The following is a 25,278-nucleotide window of genomic DNA, read 5'->3' on the forward strand; positions in this document are numbered from 1 at the left end:
AATTATATATCTCTGCACCAGAATATGGTAGACACTTCTGGTTTCGTACATTTGACTCAGGGTAGCAAGATGCCTTTTGAGTAACACTGTGGTAACTGCATAGCAACAAGATGGAGTTACCCTAGCAACCAAGTAACAAATCACATATCTCTGCACCAGAACAACATAAAGACTTCTGGTTCGTTCATTGGACTCTGGGTAGCAAGGAGCCTTTTGAGTATCATCTTGCTAACTGCCTAGAAACCAAATGAGCTATCTATCTATCTATCTATCTGATAGACTGAATGGTCTTATAATCTTTAAACTTTGAACTTTTAAAATTACTACTTAAACTTGTTACTACTTCAAACTTAAAACCTTCAAACTTCAAGCTTTTACAACTACTTCAAACTTTCAGGCTAAGCTTTCTCAAGCCAACATCAAAGTTTGTCTGAACGAACTTTTTTATCTAGTTTGTATTGGTATTTTTCCACCTGTTGTCATAAGAGTGATTGTTAAGTTACTGCAAAAGGTGCCGGTGAAAGAGGGTTAAATGTTTGGATTTGGTATGATTTTTTTGGCCACAGTCATTTTGATTATATTTTCATTTCATTTGAAGTGTAATTTTAATTTATAAATATTTTTGGTTTAATTTTTTCATATTTCAATAAATTAATTTAATTGTTCAGAATCAAAATCGACCAGTAGAAGTGAAGTGCGTGTCAGTACTATCACTGTTAATACTAGCCATGATTTGTGTCAGTAGATGAAGATAATTAATAACACTTACATTCTCTATAATTCAACAGAGCGTACATCCAAATCCTGACGAGAATCACATATTCCATAAATAAATATAAAAGGAGATTGTCACTGTCATAGAAATATTTCTGTTCTTCTAATTCATTGCAGTTCATTTACACAACCAACTTCTTATGAATGCGGTGTAATGGACTATATAATAGGACACAGATGGTGGAATAACCGGAGAAGAACCTCAAAATTTAATTACACTTAGCGCGTTGCGTGCGAAATTTCACCAAACCCATTTGTGCCTAGTCTTAGCACATGCTTGCACAAAAATACCAGAACTTCATGGTCATGCCCATTGACTCTGTGCTTATGACTTAAAGTATAGCACTGCGCTTCGTGCTAGCTCTCTTAAAATAAGGCCATCTACATATCTTTATAAAGTCGAAATGGCAAGAAATACATTCAAAATTGCGAGAAATAGTAATAATTGCAAGGGATAAAGTCGCTAGTACTATAAAATTGCAATTGCAAGAAATATCACAGAATTGTGACTTTCAATCTTCATAAAGTCGAAATTGCAAGAAACAAATTCAAAATTGTGAGATATAAACTTGCAAGTGAGAGAAACAAAGTCAAAATGGCAAGATATAAAATCACATTTACATTATATAAATTCGTAATTGCATGAGATTATAAAATCAGATTGACCTTTTTTAAAAAAAAAAAAAAAGAAAATTGGATGACAGGATCCTGCTTCCATAGTTATGCACTATTTGTCTCTGTTATATATGTGTTATTTTTCCCCACCTATCTGAACAGTCCAACCTGCTGCTGATTTGGCAATTCAAAAGTAGCAGTATTTGTTATGCCAATAGAGCACACTAAAACCGCGAGAGAGAGAAAGAGAGGGAGGAGACAAGGAAGGGGAGTTTGAGTATTGAGTGGGGAAGTCAGAGAGAAGGAGGGACAGGAGAAAGAATGCTATGATGTCACAGCAGCCCACACAAATACAAAAGCCGCCGAGAGAAAGACACACATGCTCTGTGTTTCACTAAATCAACTTTACAGCGCACTTCTCCAGCTCTGAATGTAAGTACTGCTTTACTCTTTACTTCATCTTTCTCATTCCAAGCACACACACACACACTTCATCAGCGCTCTGCAGTCTCTTTATTCTCGTTTTAAAAGCTTTTTTCTTTCTCTCTGTTTCTCTCGATCTCTCCGTCACAGTTTTCTGTCTCGCATCTCTCTCTACTATAGGACAATGTGCTTGTTTTGGCTGAGTTTGCCGACTTCCAGTGTCTTTTGTTTTGAGTCTTTGTGTGAATGTTTCAGTCTGGGCTGTGTCTATTGTTCATCCATAACGTATCTTAATGTTGGCAGGGTGACAAAATTCAAAGTCATCTCGGAGCGCATCATCACGGTGTTGTTTCAGTGACTAGTTTCTGTAGTTCACGCTCAAAGTGTTGTTTTTGATGAGTAAACCAGGGCTGTAACCACCCTAGACATTTGAGGGGGACACGTTCCCCCAATATTCAGATTATTGGTCGATCAGTATGGGTTTTTAAATGAAAGATCCTTAAACTTTTACCTTTGGTCCACCTAGACTTAATGTTAAATATTAGGTTACATCCCTTAAGTAAACTAGTGCAAGTTCACACTTGCATCGGGCGTTTTTAAACCTTCTCACTTTAATTAAGAAGCACAGTTATTTATTAATTTATTGCATGTTATTTAGTTTTGAATGGCTTTGTTAATTGTTTGGGGAGTAAACATGTTTGAGAAGGTGAATGATTAGTTTTGAGTACAGAACAGCTCATTGTTTGAGATATGGCAGCAACAACACTGTAGTAGGATTAATTGGCATTGGCAAAGGACTGAAAAAGCTGCAAAAATCTGCACAAACAGCAACAGAACAGAGAAGCCTGTGGAGGGATGGGGTGATTGAATGAGGGGCGACTATATAAAGTGAATGAGTGAGAAAATAGAGGCACTCATTTAGTTTAAGTCTACAGGGGCAGCACAGAGACAGGAAGATCACACACAGACTCTACACACACAGAGCTCTGGTATTAAACAGAACGCTATTGTCAACACAGAGGACTAATGAAGGAGTCATATGAACATCAGGCCGGCTCACAAACCCCTGAAACAGCAAAGCTCACAGCTGTTCAGAGGAAACAGTACCGGCAATCTCCTTTAAACCCCACAGCCAAGAAAGAACAAATGAGGTCTCTGCAATATCTCAGTTTTTTTGTCCTGACAGCAATGAGGTTAAATGGAGAAAAAGTACATACTGTAACTACGAGCTTTTGCTTAAGAATTTTGCATGACACTTGAGCCAAAAGTGTCATAGAAGCACCACAGAAGCAGCAATTGCTTTTCATCTCACAGTTGCTTTTTATGACACTTTCGGTTAGGTTTAGGTTGAAGGTTTGGGGTAGGAAGGTACATGGTGTTTGTTTAAAACTTGATAGAGCATTAACCTTAACCTCATCTGTTTGGGAGAAAATGTAACTCTCTTTTAGCGCCACTCAGTGGACATTTCACATCAGAACCAAGCCTGGCCACCCCATTAGCCACCCCATTCACAACTGGCATTTTGTAAATTTTTTTTATCTTGGGCACAATTTAGTTTTTTAGAGTTTGAGCCATCTCTGTACAACCGCAACACACAGGAGACTTAACGTGTGCGCACACCAAGGTCGCTACATCTCTCCGTCCCGGGTGTCACTGTATCCACTCCCCTCCGTTTTGTATCCACGCGCCTCCGCTTTCTACACCAACAACCATTATACCCCCACCTCTCGTCCGACAATATGAAAATGCTGCCCGAAAATTTCTGTGCCACCACAGACTGATCCCCTGTGAAAAACTGCTGGCTCCGCCCCTAGTGTAAGGAACCACGTAATAGTAAGTTTCATCCCCATAAATTCTATGGCATACTTTGGCCAAAACAAGCACACCAATACACTGACTACTCTCAAAAATCAGCTTATTTAAAAAATCTAATCAGCTATACAAGTTCAGGGGAAACTTTCAACGGTGGAAAACCAGACTTTTAAATATTACATTTTGTAAATGCAATGACTGGAATTGTTCGGTTGAAGGGGGTACCAAACTGCGAATCCTGAACAAAACAGTTTGGTGAATAGATGTTTACACATTAGCTTCCACTCAGCTGACAAGGTGTGAAAGTAGCTACGTGATTAGCTAGTTAGCTATAAGCTCATTGTCACGGAGAGTAAAAGATGGATGTTATTTATTTACTTTCCAGCATTGCGTAGTAACAACATAGCATGAAATCAACACTCAACAGACAGAATCCACCACCTCAATCTGCTACATTACTGACTGTACTGACAAACTATAGCTGGCTAACATTACAAACAGATGTGATAAACATGAGTGACATGGTTGTCAAGGACAGGGTTAACGTTATATTAGTTATATTGAAAAGGGAAAATGATTGGGTCATTGTTCATTAACTTTCCAGTATGTATTTCACAAACTAGTTAGCAACTTTTCTGTGAAGACACCGCTTAACTCCGCACTGTCTGCAGAACCACTGTCAGCTCAGCTCTGTTAACAATGGAGTTGGAGCACGCTCTGCTGGACAAACTTATGACACCAATTCTAAATCACCCCAAGCATTGTTTTCTGTATTATATGTTCTGAAAAAAGTTTTCATATCTGCGCATATCGGAAAACATATACGCCGATACAATATATCCGTGAAAGGCTCATATCGGTCGATAATATCGGATAAATCGGTTGGGCACTACTTACTAAGGTATTTACATGCAACATGAAATTGGCATAATGGGCAAAAATCTACCCATATTGATCGGCAGGGGCGGATTTAGTGAACTGGGGGCCCTAGGCAAAGTACAGGAATGGGTCCCTCTTCAACTGCACACATTTACCTTTTTTTCCTCCATCCACATTTCCTCCAACTATTTACAAACAGACTAAAACTTGACTCGCATGTCTTCAGTGGCCCCTTGTTGTGTCCACTGTCTAAATAGGAGTGATAATAATAATTAACAACATGTTACATTAAAACACATTCTGGCAACCATAAACTACAATACAATATCTTTCCTGTCTCTTTCTCCCTCTTTCTTTAATGCACTTTTCCTCCATCAACTTGAACTTGAATTAACTATTTACAGGGAACTAAAGAGACTAAAACTTGACTCTGCGTGCCTTGGCTTCAGCAAATCTTATTAAATACTCCATGTCTATTGTTTCTGATTTCACACTCAGTGGAGCGAATTGATAGGGCAGACAGTCTGACTTGTGACATTGTTGACCTCAGGTAAGTTTTCAGATGCATCAAAGAAGAGAACCTTCTCTCACTCGATTCCACTGTCACAGGAAGTGTGAGGATAAGTCTGAAAGCTATACTCAAATTAAGATACAGATCAAGGATATTCTCCTTGTATAGTACAGCATCTCAGATGGTGATATGTTGGGTGGGAAAGTCCTGACTGCACCTTTCACCTCCATCTTCAGATCCTCTGCATCCACATCATGCATTGTTCGCTCCAATCTCTTGCAGCATTCATCCAGTTTACCTTCTTATCTGTGAATCTCATCAAATCAAGAGAGTAGATAAATCCATGAAGTTCAAATAACTTTTCCATATTTGAACATCTCTCCTGCAGGGTGAGGAGACCTGTATCTATCAGGGGCAGGAAAAACTCCCTTTTGAAGCGCTCCTCTGCTGTTGACTCAGTTTGCTCTCTTCCCTCATAAAAAAAACTGCCTAGCTGCTCTTCGCTGACGCACTTCTGGCCAGCTCATCTCCACATCAAGTTTCTCTGCTACCTCCCTGGCATCTGCTTTGACAGAGGTGAGGCCACTCTCACGATATTCTTGCAAGTACTCTGTCACTCCCTTGATTTCATGTCTCAGTATCTCAACTGAAATGTTTTGGCTCTGCAGAATCTTACTAACTTTGTTTATCTGGAACAATACATCATACCACAATATGGTACTTATCATAAAAGGCCAAGTCTTTTTCTTTTTTTTTTTTTCTTTTTTTTTTTTTTACTACTTCAGGGCAGTCAAAGTCTTAACCATCTCAGGGATTTGATAGTGCACAGCTTTAACACTGTCAACCCTACATTCCCATCTTTGACAGCAGGGCTTTCACTGTAAGGTTCTTGACATGTGAAGTATGAATGGCCCAGCAACGTACTGAGGAGCAAAACAGGGTGTAGAGTCTCTGTAACAGCCCAAAAAAACTTATGGATGTCACAGATGACTTGGCTGCATCATTGACAACAAGGTTAAGTGTATAATTTCCACAGGGCATACACAATGCCTTATTGTTCAGTTCCAGTACTCTCTTTTGAACACCTTGCTTCTTGCCAAGCATATTACTACCATTGTCATATGATTGACCACATCATTTGGAAATATCCAAACCAAGAGTATCCAAGTGACGTAAAGTTTCCTGTTATGTCAAGCACATTAAGAAAGCCAATTAAGTGCTCATAGTTGGAGATGAATTTTTAAGTTTCACAATCAACAACTTTCAGCACCACTGAGAGCTGTTTCTGGTGACTCGCATCTGGAGTGCAATCCATTATCACAGAGTAATATTTGGCTCTCTTTGCTCTCTGTGTGATGGCATCAGTTGTACTCTTTGCTGTTAGGCAAATTATTTCATTTTGAATGTTCTTGCTGAGGTAGGTGTCACTTATTTCTTCTGCTTTAATCCTCCTCAGATGTTCTTGTATCACTGAGTCAAACTGGGCCATTAATTCAACTTGCCCGAAGAATTTCCATGTTCAAACAACTTGTCTGAGTGGCCATGGAAGGCCAGGTTTCATTCTGACAAAAAGCTTATAATTGCAATTAATCTTTTCAGAACCTCTTTCCAATGGTTTACTTCAAGAGCAAGAAGATTTTGGTTTACCTGATCAATAGCTGCATTTGTCCTTCGTCTTTCTAACAGGTTGTGCCAATGATCCATGTTTGTAATGTGCTCAGTTGATCTTTCGTGCTGTTTTAAGTGGGCCGATACATTTTCCCATTATTGGACCCATCTGCACTTAATGTTGTTTTTTTCAGAACACCCAAATATGCAACAGTAAAAACACACAACACAATCTTGCGTGTCACTGTAAAGTAGGCATGACCTGCCTATCTTTTCTCCATTTTTCATATGCATGTAATAATGGCTCTCATTAAATCTATGACCCTCATTATTTTGGCAGAAGATTTTGTCTTATTTGTGATGGCCCTCTTTTATTTGTGCTTGATCGGTTTATTCTTACACCGTTTATGACCTTCAATAATGGAACGCCGTTTAATTCTTTTACATGACCACAATGTAGTGTTTTACTAGGCATAATCGGTGTAAGAACATGCATGTAAATGCACTCTAAAATACATTTTCGTTTGAAAATGCATTTATTTTGCTATGTTTACGCCTCTCCTCCACACTAGAACGGTGTTTTCCTCCACCAAAAAATGAAATCTGTGTCCCAAATGACGCACTATACACAATGCACAATAGTCCCGAATGGAATACTAAAAAAAATTACTGCACAGAAGCATTCGCAGTTTAACGAATAACGTAAATGACATTTCAAATGCTTGCAATGTGTTGCCGCTAGCTTTAGCGCATTAGCCAAACTAAGTTTAACACTTAGATCTCAAATAATGTACATTTTTACACAGCATGGGGTGATAAAGCATTCAACTCACATTTGTAAGGTGCGGTCTTCAGAGAAGCTTCGCTAGTTGTTAAATTCACCATTAATTACAATTGTTTTGTCAGGCCAGCATCGCGACCAATAACTCTGCCTCATCCACTATGTAGGGCAAGTCGTGACCATTGAGTATGAGATGTAGTGTCCATCATTCCACACTCTGGCCATGTTCGGACTGGCATAATACAACACTACTCTTACTATTTCTGCCATAGACATATATGCTAGTAGTAGTAAGAGTAGTATGGGTAGTATGCCATTCCAAACTCAGCATCTGTTATTTCATGTGTAACACTCGTAGTACACTTATTTTTGTTGCATTCTCAGTGTGAACATACTACTCACACTTTTAAAACTACAAATTAGCACAGAATACCGCTAGACAGTGCGGACGCGTTTGATGGCAACAACGTGCAAAGACACGGATTGTCCAGGTGTCTAGAGAAACTAGGCAGCACGTGGACAGTCTACGCATACTGTACCGATGACAAAATGTGCATCACCAGCACTATGCGCGAGACGTACCGGCATGCTAAAAACCAAAGTATTCTTTGGCCTGAAGTCTCCTGAGATATGACAGCGCAACCTCTGAGCAATAACAGTCCTCTGCCATGACCAGAATTAAGAAATTCAAGAGGGAAGCTTTTGTTTTTTTACGAGTGAAATCAAGATTAATTAGGCTAATACAATGATTTTAATGAGTCGCCCATAAAGAGCTGCTGAACAAAATGGCAACATGCTGTAATGGATCTTTCTTTTTTCACCTCCTACCATCTCTCTCTTTCTTTCAGACTGGAATCATATGGCCAGAATGTGGGACAAGAGCAAACGTCTCAACAAAATAATCTAAAATGCCAATCTCTGGAATATAGAGGAAGCTTTTGTTTGAGGAGAGGCCAATAAGAACTCCAAAAAAAGAGCTGGACTCTTCAGTGTTTTGTGTCTCAGCACCCAAAGGTCTCGTACACTTGCGCACAAACACAAACACACAAATCATCAACATGTTGCAGCAAATACTGGCTGACATGTACATCGACCCAGATGTACTTGAGGCCCTGAACGAGGAACAGAAAAAAATTCTCTTCTTCAAAATGAGAGAGGAACAAGTCAGGCGCTGGAAAGAGCGGGAAGAGAAGGAGGGCGAGGAAGGAATAAAGAAAGAAAGGCCCCAGAAAAAGAAAGGTATGAATTCACACCCTTTCTAAAAAAAAACTGCCACGTCTGTCATTTTATGGCCATCAGCAGCAGACAATGACTATTTACAGAACAGCAAAAGTGTGCTTTTGTGTTCCTATGACAGGATTGTGTGTGATTCAGAGCAAGGTGTTTGTTTTTAATTCCACATGCTTTTTGTTTGTGACGTCATTATTGAAGTGTGTTCATTCTGAAATGTGTCTCGTTAATGATGTGAACAGAACTCTTGTTTCTGTGGATGCATTTCATTGTAACCTCTGCCATTTGGCTTTCAATGGTTTTGTTGAATCGTGTTCAGATTTGGCAAGGCTTTTGAATTCAGATTCTAGTTCAACAGCAGAATATGGTTATCAGTTGTGTTTTAGAGTGCTAAATATAGTTCTGTTCATACACTGTTCAGCTGTGAAAGAGGTTAACTGCATACTATAACCAAACTGAAATTTTCAGGGGTCACAATCGAATTTCGAGAACGAGTTCAGTTGATGTGTGCTGTTTGGACGGAACTGTAGTCGACAACTAGTTGTCAGTCATACTACTGACATTTGTAAGTGCACTCTCCATGGGTTATTCCTTGGCTTTAATCAATAATATTAGGGCTTTCAACCTTTCTAAAATTTCAAAGATTCTGAGATTGCCAGAAAAAAGCGGTATGCGGTCAGAGACCAAACTCCTGTTAAGTGTCTGGGTGAGAAAACATAAAAAAATGGAATTGGAAAAAAAACAGAACTGGAGAGTTTTTAACCACATATCAGTGGTTGAAAGCTGCGAGTGTTGCCCAAAAGGTCAGCCCATTTTTAAAAAAAAAATGAAATCCTTAAAGACGCACTACAAAGTCTTTATACTTATCATCGGCAACTGTTACTGTTCACACGCATTGCTCAAGGCTACCACAAGTTAGAGAGAGCCATTATGGACATTCAGTTTTCTCCTGTCTGCTGTTTTATGTATAGGAAATTTTAAAGGAATATTTACCCAAAAATGATCATTCTTTCACCATTTATTCACCTTTATGTCGTCTCAAACTCGTATGAAATTCTTTCTTCCGCTGAACACAAACGAAGATTTTTTTAATGGAGATATGATGTCTGATAGTCCATACATTGCAAGTGAATGGGGACCAAAATTTCAAGCTTCAAAAAGTGTTAGAGCTTGAAATCATGATCTACAAGGAGACAGCTGATGTCAGATTGATTCAGACATGTTAAATAATATGTTTGACTTCAAATCAAACCAGTTAATTTATATGTTACCACATGAAGCAGTTTTACTGTAGCTTTATTTATTTGCACATGCTGTCTGCATTGTTTAGCACCCAGTTAACAAATGGGGTTATGCATTTACATAGGAAGGAGATGTGTTTGCTCTGAAAAGATTGTCATTGACTTTGCCTAATTTTAATATGAATGGTGCAGCGGTCTCAGAACAGATAGCACCTCAGTAAACCAGACTTCGGGTGACTAGTGAACAAGATGCAGGTTTTTGTGCTGAAATACAGTGTGATGCAATTTTTGAATTTGCCCCTGAGTGTGTGAATGAGGCAAGTTGTAGTTTGATAAAGAATATTATTTTGATCAAATCTCTGCTCTCCTTGTTTGCGATATTCCAAACAATATAAAAGCAGCAAGTTATGGAAATAAGAAACTCAAATAAGTCTTTTAACACAGGTTGACCCACCCTCGGTGATGTAAGAGGAAATCACTACCTTTAAGCAAGATATAACATCAAATTCATCAAATTTATGTTGGCACATAGTTTTGTGGCCAAAGGAAATTAAGTGACCTGAAAGAGGAAAAGAGTCACATAACATCCCCGCAAAGACATCCTACAGCTGCGGGGCTAAAGCTGCAGCCAAATTCCAGCCATTCAACACTAACCTTGGCTTGCAGCATAAAACAATGCAAGCTAAACAATGTCACACTATATTCGGATGCAAATCACTAAGCAGATCGCCACATAGCATCTGAGGTTATCTGTTGTTGAATCTTGTTTGGCTGGACACCATCACTCTCTACAACATAACGCTGGAGGTACCCAGCTGCTGAAAATTCCTGTAAAGATTATTTCAGGGCTTTATTAAGCTTCAGTGCCAGAGTATGTGCTTTACTGGGCAGAGATTCAGGCATGGAATGTTCCCGGGATGTTCTAAAGCAGAACAGATGCAAAAATAGAGCAAACTGGAAGAGAGAGAAAAACTAAAACAAAGTGGTTTCGAAGTAATAAAAATGACAGCACGAGGAAAAGATTGAGAGAACGTTTGTGTAACAGTGCAAAGTGGAAAAAGTAACACTTTACAATAAGGTTGTACGTGTTTGCATTAGTTGAGGCAGTAGGTAACAGGAACTAACAATAATACATTTACTGCATTGATTAATCTTTGTTAAACAGTATCAGTTGACAAAAAATAAATACATAAATAAAATAAAAAAATCGCAGCAACAGTAAGGCACTTACAATAGAATTGAATGGGGCCAGTCTAGAAACTCTAAAATACACAACATTTTAAAAGTATAGCCACTACACGTAAACATTAGTGTGGAAAACAAATTGCTTGTTAACCTGATCTGTATAAAGTTACAGTATATGCAATATAACAACTTTGTAATCCAAAATAAGTTGAAAATTCTAATAAATTGACTTTACTCAATTGATTGAGTAAACACATCCTCAATTGAATTGAGTAATAGCGTCTCCAAAACTTGTGTAATTAAATTCACTTAACTTGGTGTTCATATAGAATGGACTTAATTATTTGTTAAGGTAACTAGATGTACTGTAAGCAGAATTAACTCGGATTTGCTATTTAAATATTGTTGTTTCTACTTAATAACTTTAGTTGAACTGACTCAATTTTAAATCATACAATAAGTTGAAAACCCTAATAAGTTCACATTACAAAACTGACTGAGTAAACTCGTTCCCTCAGCTGAATTGAATAATGTCGTCTCCAAAACTTGTGTAATTAAGTTCACTTAACTTGGTGTTCATATAGAATTAATTTAACTATTTAAGTTAAGTAACTAGATGAAAGTAGTCTTAACTCAGATTTGCTAATTAAATATTGTTGTTTCTACTTAATAATTTTAGCTGAATTGACTCAAATTTAGTTCATACAATAAGTCCGTTCAAATAAAGGATATTACAACTGATTCTAGGTCAGTCATTAAATAAACTTAATTCTCCACTGAAATGCATATATAGCTGTACTTCAGTTGCACACACACAAGGAGAACTGTGAGTTAACGGGGTTCAACTTGACCAAAGGAGACACAGATCACCCTAATGGTGACATCACGCAAAACAACTATTTGCAACAAAACAGTATAAATAATACTACAAAATATCTAAAACCTCTATACATTTTAATAACAACTATTTAAATGCCCCATTGAGTTCATAATTAAATAATTCAAGTGCAAGGGATTATGGGTAATCCCCATAACCTCAATGTTGTACTCAATCAGTTGAGTTATTAACACTTACTATTTTAAGTCTATAGATTTTTAAGATGAATAAGTTCAAAGAAGCTAGATATTTGAGATATGTGCCCCAAACTTAACAAATTAAGACAACTTGATTTTTCCAGTAATTGTTTGTTATAACTTTATTTTTATAACTTTGTCACATATAAGGTTAGTAAGTGATTTTGTCACACTAAGATCACGTAAACACGTGTGATGATTAAGTCTTGTGGCTATACTTTTGAAAAAGTGAGTACTTTATGGACTGGCTCCCATTGACTTTCATTGTAAGTGATATATAATAATAAATGATAAAAAAGGGGCAGGCCGAACTTTTTTTTTTTTTTTTTTGCTGGTAAAAAAAATTATGCCACGAATATTAGGTTATGTTAGAACCTGGAACGTTCCTTTTAATATTAATTTCATATACTAATATATATATATTTTTTTTTACATAAAACTTTTAATGTTAACATAAGTTAATACAACAAAAAGGAACAACAGTATATTTATAAATTCCAATTAACCAAGATTATTAAATGCTGTAGAATATTATTGTTCACTGTTAGATGTTTAATGTTAACATAAAGAACAACATGTTCATAACATCTGTGAGAAACTGAACTCAGTTCCCAGGCCGGTTAAAAACATTTCACATGTAAATGATGGAATCCGACCAGACAACATTTCCATCTTCATGGCAGCATTTGCTCTGGGATGTAAATGTTCTTTTTAAAGTTCCTATCAATAGCATCACACATGTCACTGGGCCTTTTGTGATTTTGAAAATGTGTTTAACTATTGCAAAACTGGCTGCAAAAGAGGCGCGTCATGTCATAGTCATACAGTGTAATTCTCATTAGTTTAGCCTTGATTGACATGCACACAATCAGGTCTCTTTCTTTACCTGCAGACATACAACCCACAAAGTTCACAGTTCACGTCAATGGCTGCATTATGGGGCCAGATTCAGTTGTCTCAGCTGATGTGCCAGTTCTGCGTCACTGTTAGGTGAACATTAGTGTCAGGGGAAGTCTAGATAAATACTGCTGAAGTTTTTATTGGCAGTGGTCAATTTGGTACACAGACACACAAAACTAAGAAACAGTACTAGAACTTTGTATCCGATACTCTTTTGTTGTCCAATGAAAACAAAACACGCAATAGATTTATTTAGCCTAGACAGCAATGAGATTAAATTAAAGGCAAATGGAGACTTTACACCAAACTTTTTAAGCATGCAGAATTATTTGATTTGAGATTATTTCCACAACAGATATGAGCAACAGGATATGATGTCACACACCAGGGCTTTTATTTTGAATAAGTAATACGTTATACCTAATAAATAAGGTTAAAATATACCATCTGCTCCAGTTTAACATAACACTGCAAAGCATACAGTACAGCTTTCCTCCTTATTAAAAGGTGGTAAACTTCAATTCTTTTTAAAAGAAGAAAAGTTAAAGTTTTGATGCAACACTGCCAAAAAGAAAGTTTCTGGCTTCTCCGCCAAGAGATCAGGAGTGATTCTCACAAAACCTGCCAAGAAAACGTCCTGGTCCTATTTAATTAAAAGTTTTACAATTTCACGTAAAGAAAATGAAGCCTACATTTAAGACCATTCTGATTTGTTTTTGCATTGTGACTGTAATTAAGTTCAAGGAATGCATGGGGAGGAGGAAGCTGGGACCGGCTTGACAAACACGTAAACATTTATTATACAACTTAAAAGACAAAACCAAACGCACAGCTTCCCCACAGTCACGTTGCACACACATGGGTCCATGCGTCTCTCCCCGTCTGCTGCTGTCTCTTCTCCTTAAATACTCTCACTGGAACGCAAGACCGGTGTGGCACACAGGTGGAACTCATTCACCACTTATCTTCCAGGCCTCGATTTGCCCAGATGCCGCTTGGCCCTGCCCTGCTCCCCACATACTCCCATCGCTAAACTCAGGCTGGGGAATTCTCCGAGCAGTGACCTATCCCCCCCTTTTCTAGGGAGGGAGCGTCGGCATCCGCAAGGGGGCGGAGGAGCGGCTGAGGACCAGTCGACTGTGCATCCTTCCTTCCTGGGTTTCGGCACCAGTGTAACAATTCAAGGATGGTAAAGGAGGAAGCTGGGACCGGCTTGACATGTAGTCATTTATTGTACAACACTATACACTTCAGTGTTACATATCACACACTGCTTTTCAGCAGTTGCTTCACACTAACATGTCGACAGACATACAGCTTCAGGCGTCTCTCTCTCTCTCTCCCAACTGCCGCTGTCTCCCCTCCTTAAATACTCCCACTGCCCCTCACTGGATCGCGAGACTGGTGTGGCACACAGGTGGAACTCATTCACCACTTATCTTCCCGGCCTCGCTCTGCCCAGACGCTGCTCGGCCCCGCCCTGCTCGCCACAGTGACATTATTTTCAGGACATTTAAGCACATTTTATTACTCTTTGTACTCCCATGATGACCATAAAAAACTAGTAGTACTACGATTTAAAATATTTTACAATTTAAATAATGTATCATATTTTTCATGTTGCGGCAATAATAATATCACAAAGGCCTTTTTTTTTTTTTGCTGTAATTACAATTGTGGGATAAAATGTGCACAACTGTCATGAAAATAATGTCACAATGTAAAAAAAAAAAAATCTTAATGGACCTAAAAATAGGCTTCATTTTTTTTATATATGGAAAAATACTATTTCTTATTTGTTTCTTTTGAATTTTCTTGACGGGTTTCGTGAGAATTTTTGAGAATTGTTTTTAAGTGTATCTGGTAACTGGTCGTTGATGGGGGTGCAGCTCTAATTTCTCCAGGCTGATTGTTTGACAAAAGCTCTGGATGGTCTGTTCTGAACCACTTAAGTCCACTCAAGTGGGGCCATAGTGTTCTGAGAAACACACAAGTCAAGAAATGACATAAATCATGCCCTTACATCACCTTTCAAATAGACACTCAAGTACATAGGCGTGTGTGTCGAGTGTCATTTGTTGGTGAACCTGGTGACATAAGCAAAAAGTGGTACACAAACACACAGATCTCCCCACTAGCGTGACAAAACACTGCTTTACGTGCACTAGTTTTATATCATGTAATATCTATTTTTAAAAACAATATATATGGAATATTTCTGGGCTTTTCAACAGAAACCATCTCTAATTTCCTTGTGCCAAGCCACCTGATCTGCCTCGCTCTTAGATGAAGAGTGGCTTGCCCTGCTGACCTGGAGAACCAGTTCTTTACGTAACACTTTCTACCTGATAGGTGTTGGGTTTTCCCTTACGTGCATGCAAGAAAAGAAAAACAGATCTTCCCTTGCTTATGTTCCATTTCACACTTATTCAGAAATTCTTTACATTTTTATATTCTGGGTATTATGATGTTCTTTTACATTGTTTATCTGTAATGAACTCCAGTCCCTCTGCAATTCACAAGGATCCTTTTTGTGTGTCTCTTACATAAACACATCAGTTGATCGCACTTCATTTCATATGCCTTCAAAGGTTTTATGTAATTTGAGAAGGCTAAATCACACTGAAATAATGATGAGGATGAATGAGTCAGTTTTATGTGTTCGTGTGTGTGTGTGTGTGTGTGTGTGTGTGTGTGTGTGTGTGTGTGTGTGTGTGTGTGTGTGTGTGTGAGAGAGCCTGATTAATGCTGGCATTGACATTTATACACTGGATGACACTAACCACTTTTACATTTGACTGAGAAAAGGAAAAAGAGCCTTTGCAGGATCAATTTCACTCGATGTCACAGCTCCATCTGTTGGTAGAGAAAACACACTACAACGTCTAAAGTTATTGAGTTCAGATCATTTCAGAACAAATTTTTGCTTTGCATGTAATTAACTGTAAACAAAATATCCCACTATTAATAACCAAAACTATGTAAAATAATAATAATAATAATAATAATTATTATTATTATAAAAGCATAGGGGTCAAGAGTACTTTGTTTGTCTTTGTTTCTTTTTTGCTTGTTTTATTGCTTTTGACTTCATGCTTAGCCTACCTGTTTTACCTCAGGTCCTTGTAAAAGTGTGAGCTGGTTGTTGGGAAGAGATGGCGACGTGCACGTGTGTATTATCGGAGAATCAGACGAGCTCAAATCTTCAAAACTTATCCTGTCAGAGCTGAGGGACCAAACAGTGTCCAATGCTAACAATATCAACAGGTATAAAACACATCATATCTCATATATAATGTCTACAAGTAAACCAAACCTACCAGCTCTGAGGTGAATCAAGATTACAAACTTTGATTTGAAGGAAAAATGTTTAAAAAATTTGACCAAAACCACAGGTACTAAAGTGAGTAGTACTCTCCGTATTTAATAAGGGAATGGACTACAATCCCATGAAGAATTGCAGATGACGTAGTCGAATTAAAACGACGGAACATGTACCATTTTTTTATTTAAAGTTGTTAATTATAAGTATAGAAACAATATTTGTTTTATTTTATTGCAAAATATCCAGATATTTACCAATATATAAGTAGTTTGAGAGTGTAGGAAGACCGACTCGATTGTGTCAATTCTCTGATTGGTGGATCTCTCTTCGGGATCATGGGTAGTGTAGTTGTTCACCAGAAACTCCGCTGTTAAAACACGATGTTTTTAATTTTTTTTTTATTTAGTTGAAATAACATGGACTAATGGCTTCAACAGAAGCATATAGCATCAATTATTGACATTTGGAGCTCATGGTATGTCTGTCTTAAATGGTGTATAAGTTATCGTTAACAATTAATTCGCCTATGGAAACATTTAATGGGATTTTTACTTCCGGAACTTGACTGATGCACTTTATTGCACTGTAATCACTATTTGGATCGACCAAATTGCGAATTCATTATCACAGTTACATCATCATTACTTCTATCAGATGACTTTGCTGGTTACTCTAAGGGGAGAGTAATCGCATCACTAATTACCTTACTTTTGAAGTTACTTTATAAAACTATTTAGAAAGAAAGGTTTTGGGTTTATCTGCTTAACCAAATTCTAAATAATGTCTATATTTCCAACTTGTTTGTTGTCACAGAAACACAGACATACATATGAACATATAAATTCATATTTTTAAATGTATTCTACATAAATAGTATTATTTTAGAAATATGTGTAACCCAGTAATTAACTTGATTAAAAGTCAGTAACTGTAATCTGATTACAAGAATTTAATTTGTAATACGTTACACTACCTTTGGACTAAAAATGTCATTAGATTGCAGTATATAATTACTTTGTAATCAGATTACATCCAACGCTGAATATGAGCAGGTTAAATACACTTTACGTCAAACATCATTCAAATCAGTAGACAGAACTCAATTTAGCAATCTTATTAAAACCACAGAAAGCTAATTGTGTTCTTTTTCTTCCTAGAGCAAAACCAGAAACTGTAAAGAGCAATCTGACCAAACCCAATAGAGCACAAACAACCAGCACAGAACCAGGGATCCAGCTACTGCTCAAGGTGTGTGTGTGTGTGTGTGTGTGTGTGTGTGTGTGTGTGTGTGTGTGTGTGTGTGTTTCACACATGCATTCATATCAATGTATGTAGATGTGAGAATATACGTGTTTGTATGTGTGTTTGACATTAATAACAGTAGCTATAATATGAATGGGTATGTGTAGTTGGACTGGTCTGGCTCCCCTGAGCAGATGGTTTAGAGCCTGGGCAGAGAATTAAACGGTATCAGATGGCATCAGTGCCACAATGTTAAACACATACACGCACACAAATGCTCAATAACACATTTTCTCTTACATTCTTTTCAGTCTCTGAGTTTTGATCAGAATTTGTAAATGTTTACAAATGAGTTTTATCCAATCTGCCACAGAAACCAGAGGAGCGCAGTGATTCCGGAACCGTCTCAAACAAGTCCAAGGACAGCGGTTCTGATCAGTCTGCTGACGACACCAGGTGCCAAACAGATGATTATGACTCGGGCAGCGTTGAGGAGGACACAGGCTTGTACAGATCACATCTGAGCAACAGAGATACAACAATAGCAGACAGACTGAAAGAGCTGGCATTACACAGAGCAATGAAAGAGCAGCTGTCAGTTGATGACAAGACACACCCACTGGACACACCAGACAAAGGTAAGACTGTAGATATGGAAACTGAAGAAATCGAATCAGGGATATTCTTTCAATTACACAGAAAAGGCTAAAGTGAGCAGTGAAAAAGAAAACATAAAATTAACAATTTTTATCAAATATAATAAAAACATCATGAATTTCATTTATAGAGCACTTTTTATACTGTGCTTTTCAAATAATATAATTTATTAAATAAAAAAAAATAAAAAAAATTTCAACAGGTTTATAAAACTAAAATTAGAGGGACGTCTAATGACGTTCTTGTTTTTGTAAACGTAGATTAACAGCAAGCGCCATCTGCTGGACTTCTAGTGTAATTAACACAAACGACACAGGGCAGATAAATGCTGTGTGCGCCTCCTACAGGACACAACAAACACTGCACCACTGATTCCTTTGTTTACCATCCATGACAAACTCAATACTGTACTATTCAAATACAGGAAACTTTGCACTGGTTTGTTTTTGTAACTAAAATGCTGAATTGCACACAGACGAACACAAATAATTATAACCAAACTTTTTTAGGAATAAAAAACAGAAGAGCTTGTAGGATTGAAACATTAAACGTACCTAAGTGGACTGTATCGTGTTTGTGGAAGGTATTGTTTTTGTCGTCACCTCATATAGGTTCTGCATATACATGTTTATTTATTTATGTTGAAGTAGATACATGTTGTTTTTAGTATGGGTCATATATACTGTATGTGTGTAAGTGTGTGCGTGCATGTGTGCGCTGGAACGGGAATTTGCACTCAAAGCTGATCCCACGTTTCCATGGCGACAGCATAACGCAGTCAGGGGGTCACGGCAGCTGGGAACGGCCAGAGAAACATCAACAGGAACTGCAGCTGAACTACTGAGACAGAAAGAGAGAGAGAGAGAGAGAGAGAAACCCCGTCAATACTGAGAGCGAGCGACGTGACAAAACTAGATTCCTCCCATTACAATCAACTAAGCTGTCGAGAATGGATTGGAAATGGAATTATCTATATTTGTGGCGTCACACCGCTGGCACTCTGTCCTAACCAGGCACGAAGTTTTCCCCTCTGGATTTCCTATGGGTTTTTTAAATGTCAGGTTTAGATTGATTAGTAAAATAAGGCTTGTGCACATAATTACATGAAGAGACTTTCATGATTTGTTCTAGAACATAAATTACACAGTCATCCCTCAAACGTGGATTTAGAAGCAGTTGTGTCTTTATAAAAATGCATGTTGCTAACACGTTGCTAAGTAAGGACTACAACTGTCATCCATTTTGTAATGCCCGTAGCTCACATACTCATGGTAGTTGTAGTCCTTAATTAGCATTGTGTTTGCAACATGCATTTTTTAAAAGCACTGCAGCTTTGAGGTATGACTGTGTGTAATTTATGTTGTAGGACAAAACGTGAAAGTCTCTTAAAGTAATTTTTACCACAGATCTTACTTTACCCATAATTTGAAAATCCCAATTCCAAAAGACCCATAGGAAATTCCTGAGGGAACCCATGGTGAATTAGCTTTCTGGATTTGGTTGCTATAGAGTGCAACAGTGATGGCCCACATTTCCAGCCGTCTTGGTTCCAGAAGTATTTTTCCCATTGAGATTTCATATAATCCTGCATAACTGAGTTCTAAGTCATGAACCAAACCAACCAGTTCTGAGGTGAATCACAAAATTACAAACTTTTTGAAGCAAAAATGTATTTGAAAATCAGACAAAAGGACAAATATAGAAGACTGTGTAGTTAACGTCTTCCATGAGGGAATGAACTACAATCCCATGAAGCACTGCGAATGTTAAAAACGACAGAAAAAATGATATCCATTTAAAGTTGATTATAAGTATACAGATAATTCATTTTAAGTCGTTTGAGACCGTAGGGAGACAGACTCGACTCTGGCAGTCATTGCTGATCTTGTTTGGAGTGCTTAGTTTGCTGCATTCTCTGATTGGTGGATCTTTCTCTGCAGGCTCATCACAAATTCCACTATAAACGTGATTTAAAAAAAAAAAAATAACACAGACTGATGGCTTCAACAGAATCATATAACATCGATTAACAAACTCAGAGCTCACGGTAGGTCTGTCTTAAAATGTTTTTAAGTTATCGATAAAAAATAAGTAGCCGATGAAGAAAATGAATGGGATTTTTTTACTTCCGGAACCAGACTGTTGCCCTCTATATCAAACTGTATCAATAGGCGGATCATGTGATTTGCATAGAGTTAAACTCAACTTTGTCACATGACCTGTGGTCGCTGTCGCTCATGTCGCCTCAAATCACCAATTCGCATTGTAAATGAATGACTTTCAGTCGCTTTGTTGTTGCAAACCCCTGTAAGTGTGAACGGCCAATTAGACTGCAAAAGATAGGATTTATCGCATCTCACTTTTGCATAGTGTCTGATTAGACACAGTGAGCACAAGTCTACGCTGCATTGATTGTAATGGGTGATATAGCTTTTTTGTATCGCTCGCTTGCAGTGTAGATGCTTTGAGAGAGGTTTGAGTTAGGTGAATATGTGGAAAAATACTGCGAGCAGAGTGCACAGTGAAGACCACAGTGTCACTGTGGAAGAAGAAAAAGAGACGGCAGAGAGTCGGTCTCACAGGAAAAGAGTGAAAGAGGGGGTTTGGGTTTTTACCCCTCAGGGAGAGTCTAAAAATACAGTTCTTCCCTGGCCTGTCCTCTGAGTTTCCACAGCATCTGTCTCTGAAGTCAACCATGGTCCCCACAACCGTCCTCCCTCTCTCTCTCTCTCTCTTTTCTGCCCCCCTTCTACCTCAACCACCCCTTCACATATTCCCTGGCCACCTGTCTCACCCCGTTTAACACATTCAAATTGAGTCATCGCTCCCATAGCCTTTACCCTCTACCTCACTCTCATGTTATTTGTACTCTCTCCGTCCTTTACTTTCTTCCTCTCACTTTTTTTCTTCTGCCGGCTGTCGCTCTCCTTGCCTCTCCCTGCTGTGACCTCTGGACCTGCCTTGAGTGGGTGGAAGGGAGGATGGAGAGAGAGAGAGAGAGAGAGATGGTGGGGGAAGACAGCTGTGGATGTATTATAATCCCCGATGGGCTTCTGTCAGGGGTCTAACAGCTTTTTAAAGTCAGCAGTGATTTACAGACAGTCAATGTCTCGTAATCACAAAATTCTGCTTGATTATTTCCTAAGTCCTGAGCTTCGTGAGATCATAATTGCTCCGTTCCAAAACCTAGTGAACTGCCTATGTAGGCAGTATTTAAAAGTATCATATGCACGCTTCGGACTTGAAGGTGTTTCCAAAAGGTAGGCAACATGGTAAATGTTGCCTTCTAAAGGCCAAAGTACTGTATACTTGTCGTCCGCGTTGCTGGTATGCACGCATGGTATGCGTGACACAAATTTTGTTCTCAGTACAGTCTGCGCGCGGCCCAGGTTTTCTTAACACGCAGACAGTCCTTGTTTGTACTTTAAGAGTATCACAAAGCATTCTTAGTGCGCGTGTCGCACGTGTTTGTATTCACTCATGGTCAAACCATTATACTTTGAAAGGCCATGTGCGAAAAGACTCGCAGTGCAGAAAAACGTATACACGGGCCTTAAGTTACCTTGGTCACGCCCCCAAAAATCTAATTTGGCGCACACGCGGGAATGTCTTTGTTTACATAAACGCAGCATAGTGAGCATACCGACACCATACAATGAGAAGTTGGGCACAGAAGAAAGAAATTGCATATAAACATCATTGGTTCTTGAGTGTGTTGTCACCACGGCAAATTTAAATATGTGAAAGTGAACGAGATTTGGAGGTCGCACCCCTCACTTTGAGAATCACTGGCACATTGCGACAAATTCGGTGAGAAATCCATGATGCAAATTTATTTTTTTATATTATAAATTTACATATAATTTTTTAAATACTGAAAATGATTGAAGTATAATTCAATCTAATTATGGTGGACTATTCCTAATGAAATTACTATTTTACCAAATATTTGAATGTACTGTGTATTTTAATGCTTACTAGATTCACATTGTTAGCTTGGCTACATGCTAACTTTCCAAATCGGGGGCGTGTTGATTTAAGAATCATGGTGGAAGCAAATTGTTCTTGGTAATAATTCAGTTTTTCTTGTGAATTTTGACTGCACAGTTCAGTTTGTATGCATTTTTGTATTATTAATAAAGAATAACGATAAAGTTTGTCCAAAAATGAGTGTCATTTAGCTGGTTTATGAAGCGACAGGCTTGTGCAACAAAACTACATTTCCCATCATTATATGTGGATGTACCACGAGAATTATAAAATAGATACTGGATATAAAGTATCAGTTACACGTAATGCATGGCGTTGATCTTCATTTTGTTGCATGGGTGCTAAAAAAGCTTTGCCAATAAGTGAAAAAGAGAGGAAGAAATATGAAATTGCAAAACGGGTCCATTCTTTCCAGCTTAAATCACTTGAATGCACATACATTGTATTTATGATCTCCAACCTCGCAAGTATGAACTTCCCAGGAGGATTTGAAAGCACCGTCACTTCAAACTCTTTTGAAATCAGTTGTGAGTTGAGGATCGATACTTGTATGACAAAGTTGCTGCCTGTGAAGAACATTCCAAAGCAGTCACTAATAAAAATCTGTTTTATGTAGTATGTTGCCTTTATAAGGTAGTTGCCTGTGTAAACAGCAAAGCTGCTCGCAAGGTTTTGGAAAAGAGTGTATGTTTTGTTTCTAAGTCTAATGATACCCTCTCTCTCTCTCTGTCTCTAAAGGAGTGGAGAAAGACAAGGATAACAGTCTGACATATGGCAGTCGTGTGGCTAATCTCAGGAAGACCTTCAACACCACAAATGCCAAAGGATCTTCTCCATGTATCAAACCACCAATCCCCAGCAAGCCTGCTCATCTACTGACCTCCCCTTCGGTCAGATAAACATGCACACAGTCTACCACTCCATACACCTGATATATAGACTCCTAAACATCCATTTGTATCCAAAAAACAGCAAAATGGACTGAAAAATCAGAAAACACTTGAACGTATGAACACATCCAGGTGTGGATCCAGCTGGAGATGAGCACTGAATGGAATTCGAACACCCTTTATGACCCAGCTCAGATCAGCATTTGTCCATTTTTACACTGTTTACAGAGGAGCATGGTCTCCAAAGAACTAAGATTTGATCTGTTGCCTTTTCATTTTATTGTTTGTATTAAGACTAATATACTGTGTTTCCTTAAGGGGAGAAAGACCAAAGGTATTGTCTACTGTTTTTAAGAGTTAATGGCTCATCTTTTTTTGTTGTTGTTGTAAATAACGTTGTCATATTGTATATAATAAAGTGGTTGGTTTTGACTGGACTTTGGAACTGGATACTGGGATATTAATCACATTGCAAATACTGATGATGTGGTCCTATGATGAGGGGGGCATTCAGTGTCCTCCAGTTTGATGATAAACATTATTTTAAGTTAATAACTCAAAGGAATAGTACCCAGGCCTTGTGAATTGAAGTGATGGACAACTCATAATAATTCAAACGAGATGGCGAGATCTTAAGACTTGGCTTGTACGAAAAGGTAAAATTTGTATTCAAATAGAGACCAACCGATCAACAAATGGAATTTCAAATCGATACAATACAGGCATCACATTTCAGATCCTCCTATCCAACACTTTAACGGGATAGTTCATCCAAAAATTTACTCAACCTCATGCCATCCCAGATGTGTATGACTTTCTTCATCAGAACACAATTGAAGATTTACAATGAATGGTGATAAGACCTTTGTAGCTCCAAAAATCACATAAAGGAAACAGAAGTAATCCATACGACTCCAGTGGTTAAATCCATATCTTCAGAAGCAATATAAGTGTGGGTGAGAAACAGATCAATATATAAGTCTTTTTTTACTCTAAATCTCCACTTTCACTTTTACATCTGAAAGTCACATGCGGTGCCTATTTAGTTTACTTTCACATCTGAAAGTGAAAGTTAAAGTGGAGATTTAGAGTAAAAAAGACTTATATTGTTCTGTTTCTCACTCACACTTATCAAAATCACTTCTGAAGACATGGATTTAACCACTAGAGTCTTATGATTACTTTTATGTTTCCTTTATGTCGTCAATCAGCCTTCAGAATGTATTTCCATATTGTCGCCACATGTTTGGCAGCGCAATGGCATCTGGTTTCTGATGGAGACAGTCAGTCATTCCACACTGTGAAACAGCAGCTGGGATAGTTATTATAGCTGTGTCCGACCGGTTGAGACACATGGCAGCGCCAGGCCATCATACTGACCCTCCCATCTCAAATGAGTTCATGCAGAAGAGTTACTGACCTCTCCCTTACCTCCCTCCAGTCCTTCCTTCCTCTGAAGAATCACGGGTGGGTAAAGAGAGAGATGAACGTGTACAGAAATCGAGGGAGAACAGATAGAGAGGAAAAGAATGGAAGTAAGGATAGAGGAAGATGGAGAAGAGGTAAAGAGGAGGATCCTCACACAATGCTATCATATGACATTTAAACACTTTTACTATAGCGGAGGTATAAGGTTATAAGGTGAAATGTTTTAAGGTTTGAATTATATAACCAACTACATTTACAAGCTTGTTTGAGAGCAATTAAATTGTACGGTATCTCAACTGATAGAGCGTTGCAATAGCACTACAAAGGACCAGGATACGAGTCCTGAAGAGCACACTAGTCGACATGTAAGCCAAAAGCACAACAAAATGACGTGATTACTTCAGCAAGTGTGTTTTTCATCTCACATTTGCTTTTTATGACACTATTGGTTAAGATTATTTTTTAGGTTTAGGGTAGGGAGGTACATTTTGATGATTTAAAAACCTTGATAGAGTATTAACGTAACAAACCTCATCTGTTTAGAGAACACTTAAATCGCTTTTAGCGCAACTCAGTGGACATTTCACCTCGAAATTATCACGATACATGTCATGAACCACGTAATACCATTTTGCAAAAATGTCACCACAGTCACTTAATTTTTATGAGATCAGGCTGGCAAAAAGGGCATTGACAATTTTTTAAAATAAGAT

At 38.1% G+C, this 25,278-nt stretch overlaps 1 protein-coding gene across 2 annotated transcripts; it reads left to right on the forward strand.

The window, feature by feature from the left end:
- Window positions 1-1,690: 1,690 nt before the first annotated feature.
- LOC127418040 (SH2 domain-containing protein 4A-like) lies at window positions 1,691-23,574 on the forward strand. Of its 2 annotated transcripts, XM_051658371.1 has the most exons (7): window positions 1,691-1,821; window positions 5,403-5,590; window positions 8,252-8,642; window positions 16,153-16,300; window positions 17,516-17,606; window positions 17,974-18,238; window positions 22,986-23,574. In XM_051658371.1, exons 3-7 carry the CDS (start codon window positions 8,462-8,464, stop codon window positions 23,144-23,146), a joined length of 846 nt encoding a protein of 281 aa, XP_051514331.1. In that variant the 5' UTR covers window positions 1,691-1,821; window positions 5,403-5,590; window positions 8,252-8,461; the 3' UTR covers window positions 23,147-23,574. The 2 variants fall into 2 exon arrangements, with proteins under 2 accessions (XP_051514331.1, XP_051514332.1); XM_051658372.1 differs by lacking the exon at window positions 5,403-5,590 and having other exon boundaries at window positions 1,703-1,821.
- The last annotated feature ends 1,704 nt before the right edge of the window (window positions 23,575-25,278 follow it).

This window comes from Myxocyprinus asiaticus, chromosome 27 (genome assembly GCF_019703515.2).
Source record: "Myxocyprinus asiaticus isolate MX2 ecotype Aquarium Trade chromosome 27, UBuf_Myxa_2, whole genome shotgun sequence".
Classification (NCBI taxonomy): Eukaryota; Metazoa; Chordata; class Actinopteri; order Cypriniformes; family Catostomidae; genus Myxocyprinus; species Myxocyprinus asiaticus.

Coding starts and splice junctions, on each gene's coding strand:
- LOC127418040 (XM_051658371.1), top strand. CDS start 8,462: ATGTTGCAGCAAATACTGGCTGACATGTACATCGACCCAGATGTACTT. Junction 8,643..16,152: donor AAGGCCCCAGAAAAAGAAAG/GTATGAATTCAC, acceptor GTTTTACCTCAG/GTCCTTGTAAAAGTGTGAGC. Junction 16,301..17,515: donor AATGCTAACAATATCAACAG/GTATAAAACACA, acceptor TTTTCTTCCTAG/AGCAAAACCAGAAACTGTAA.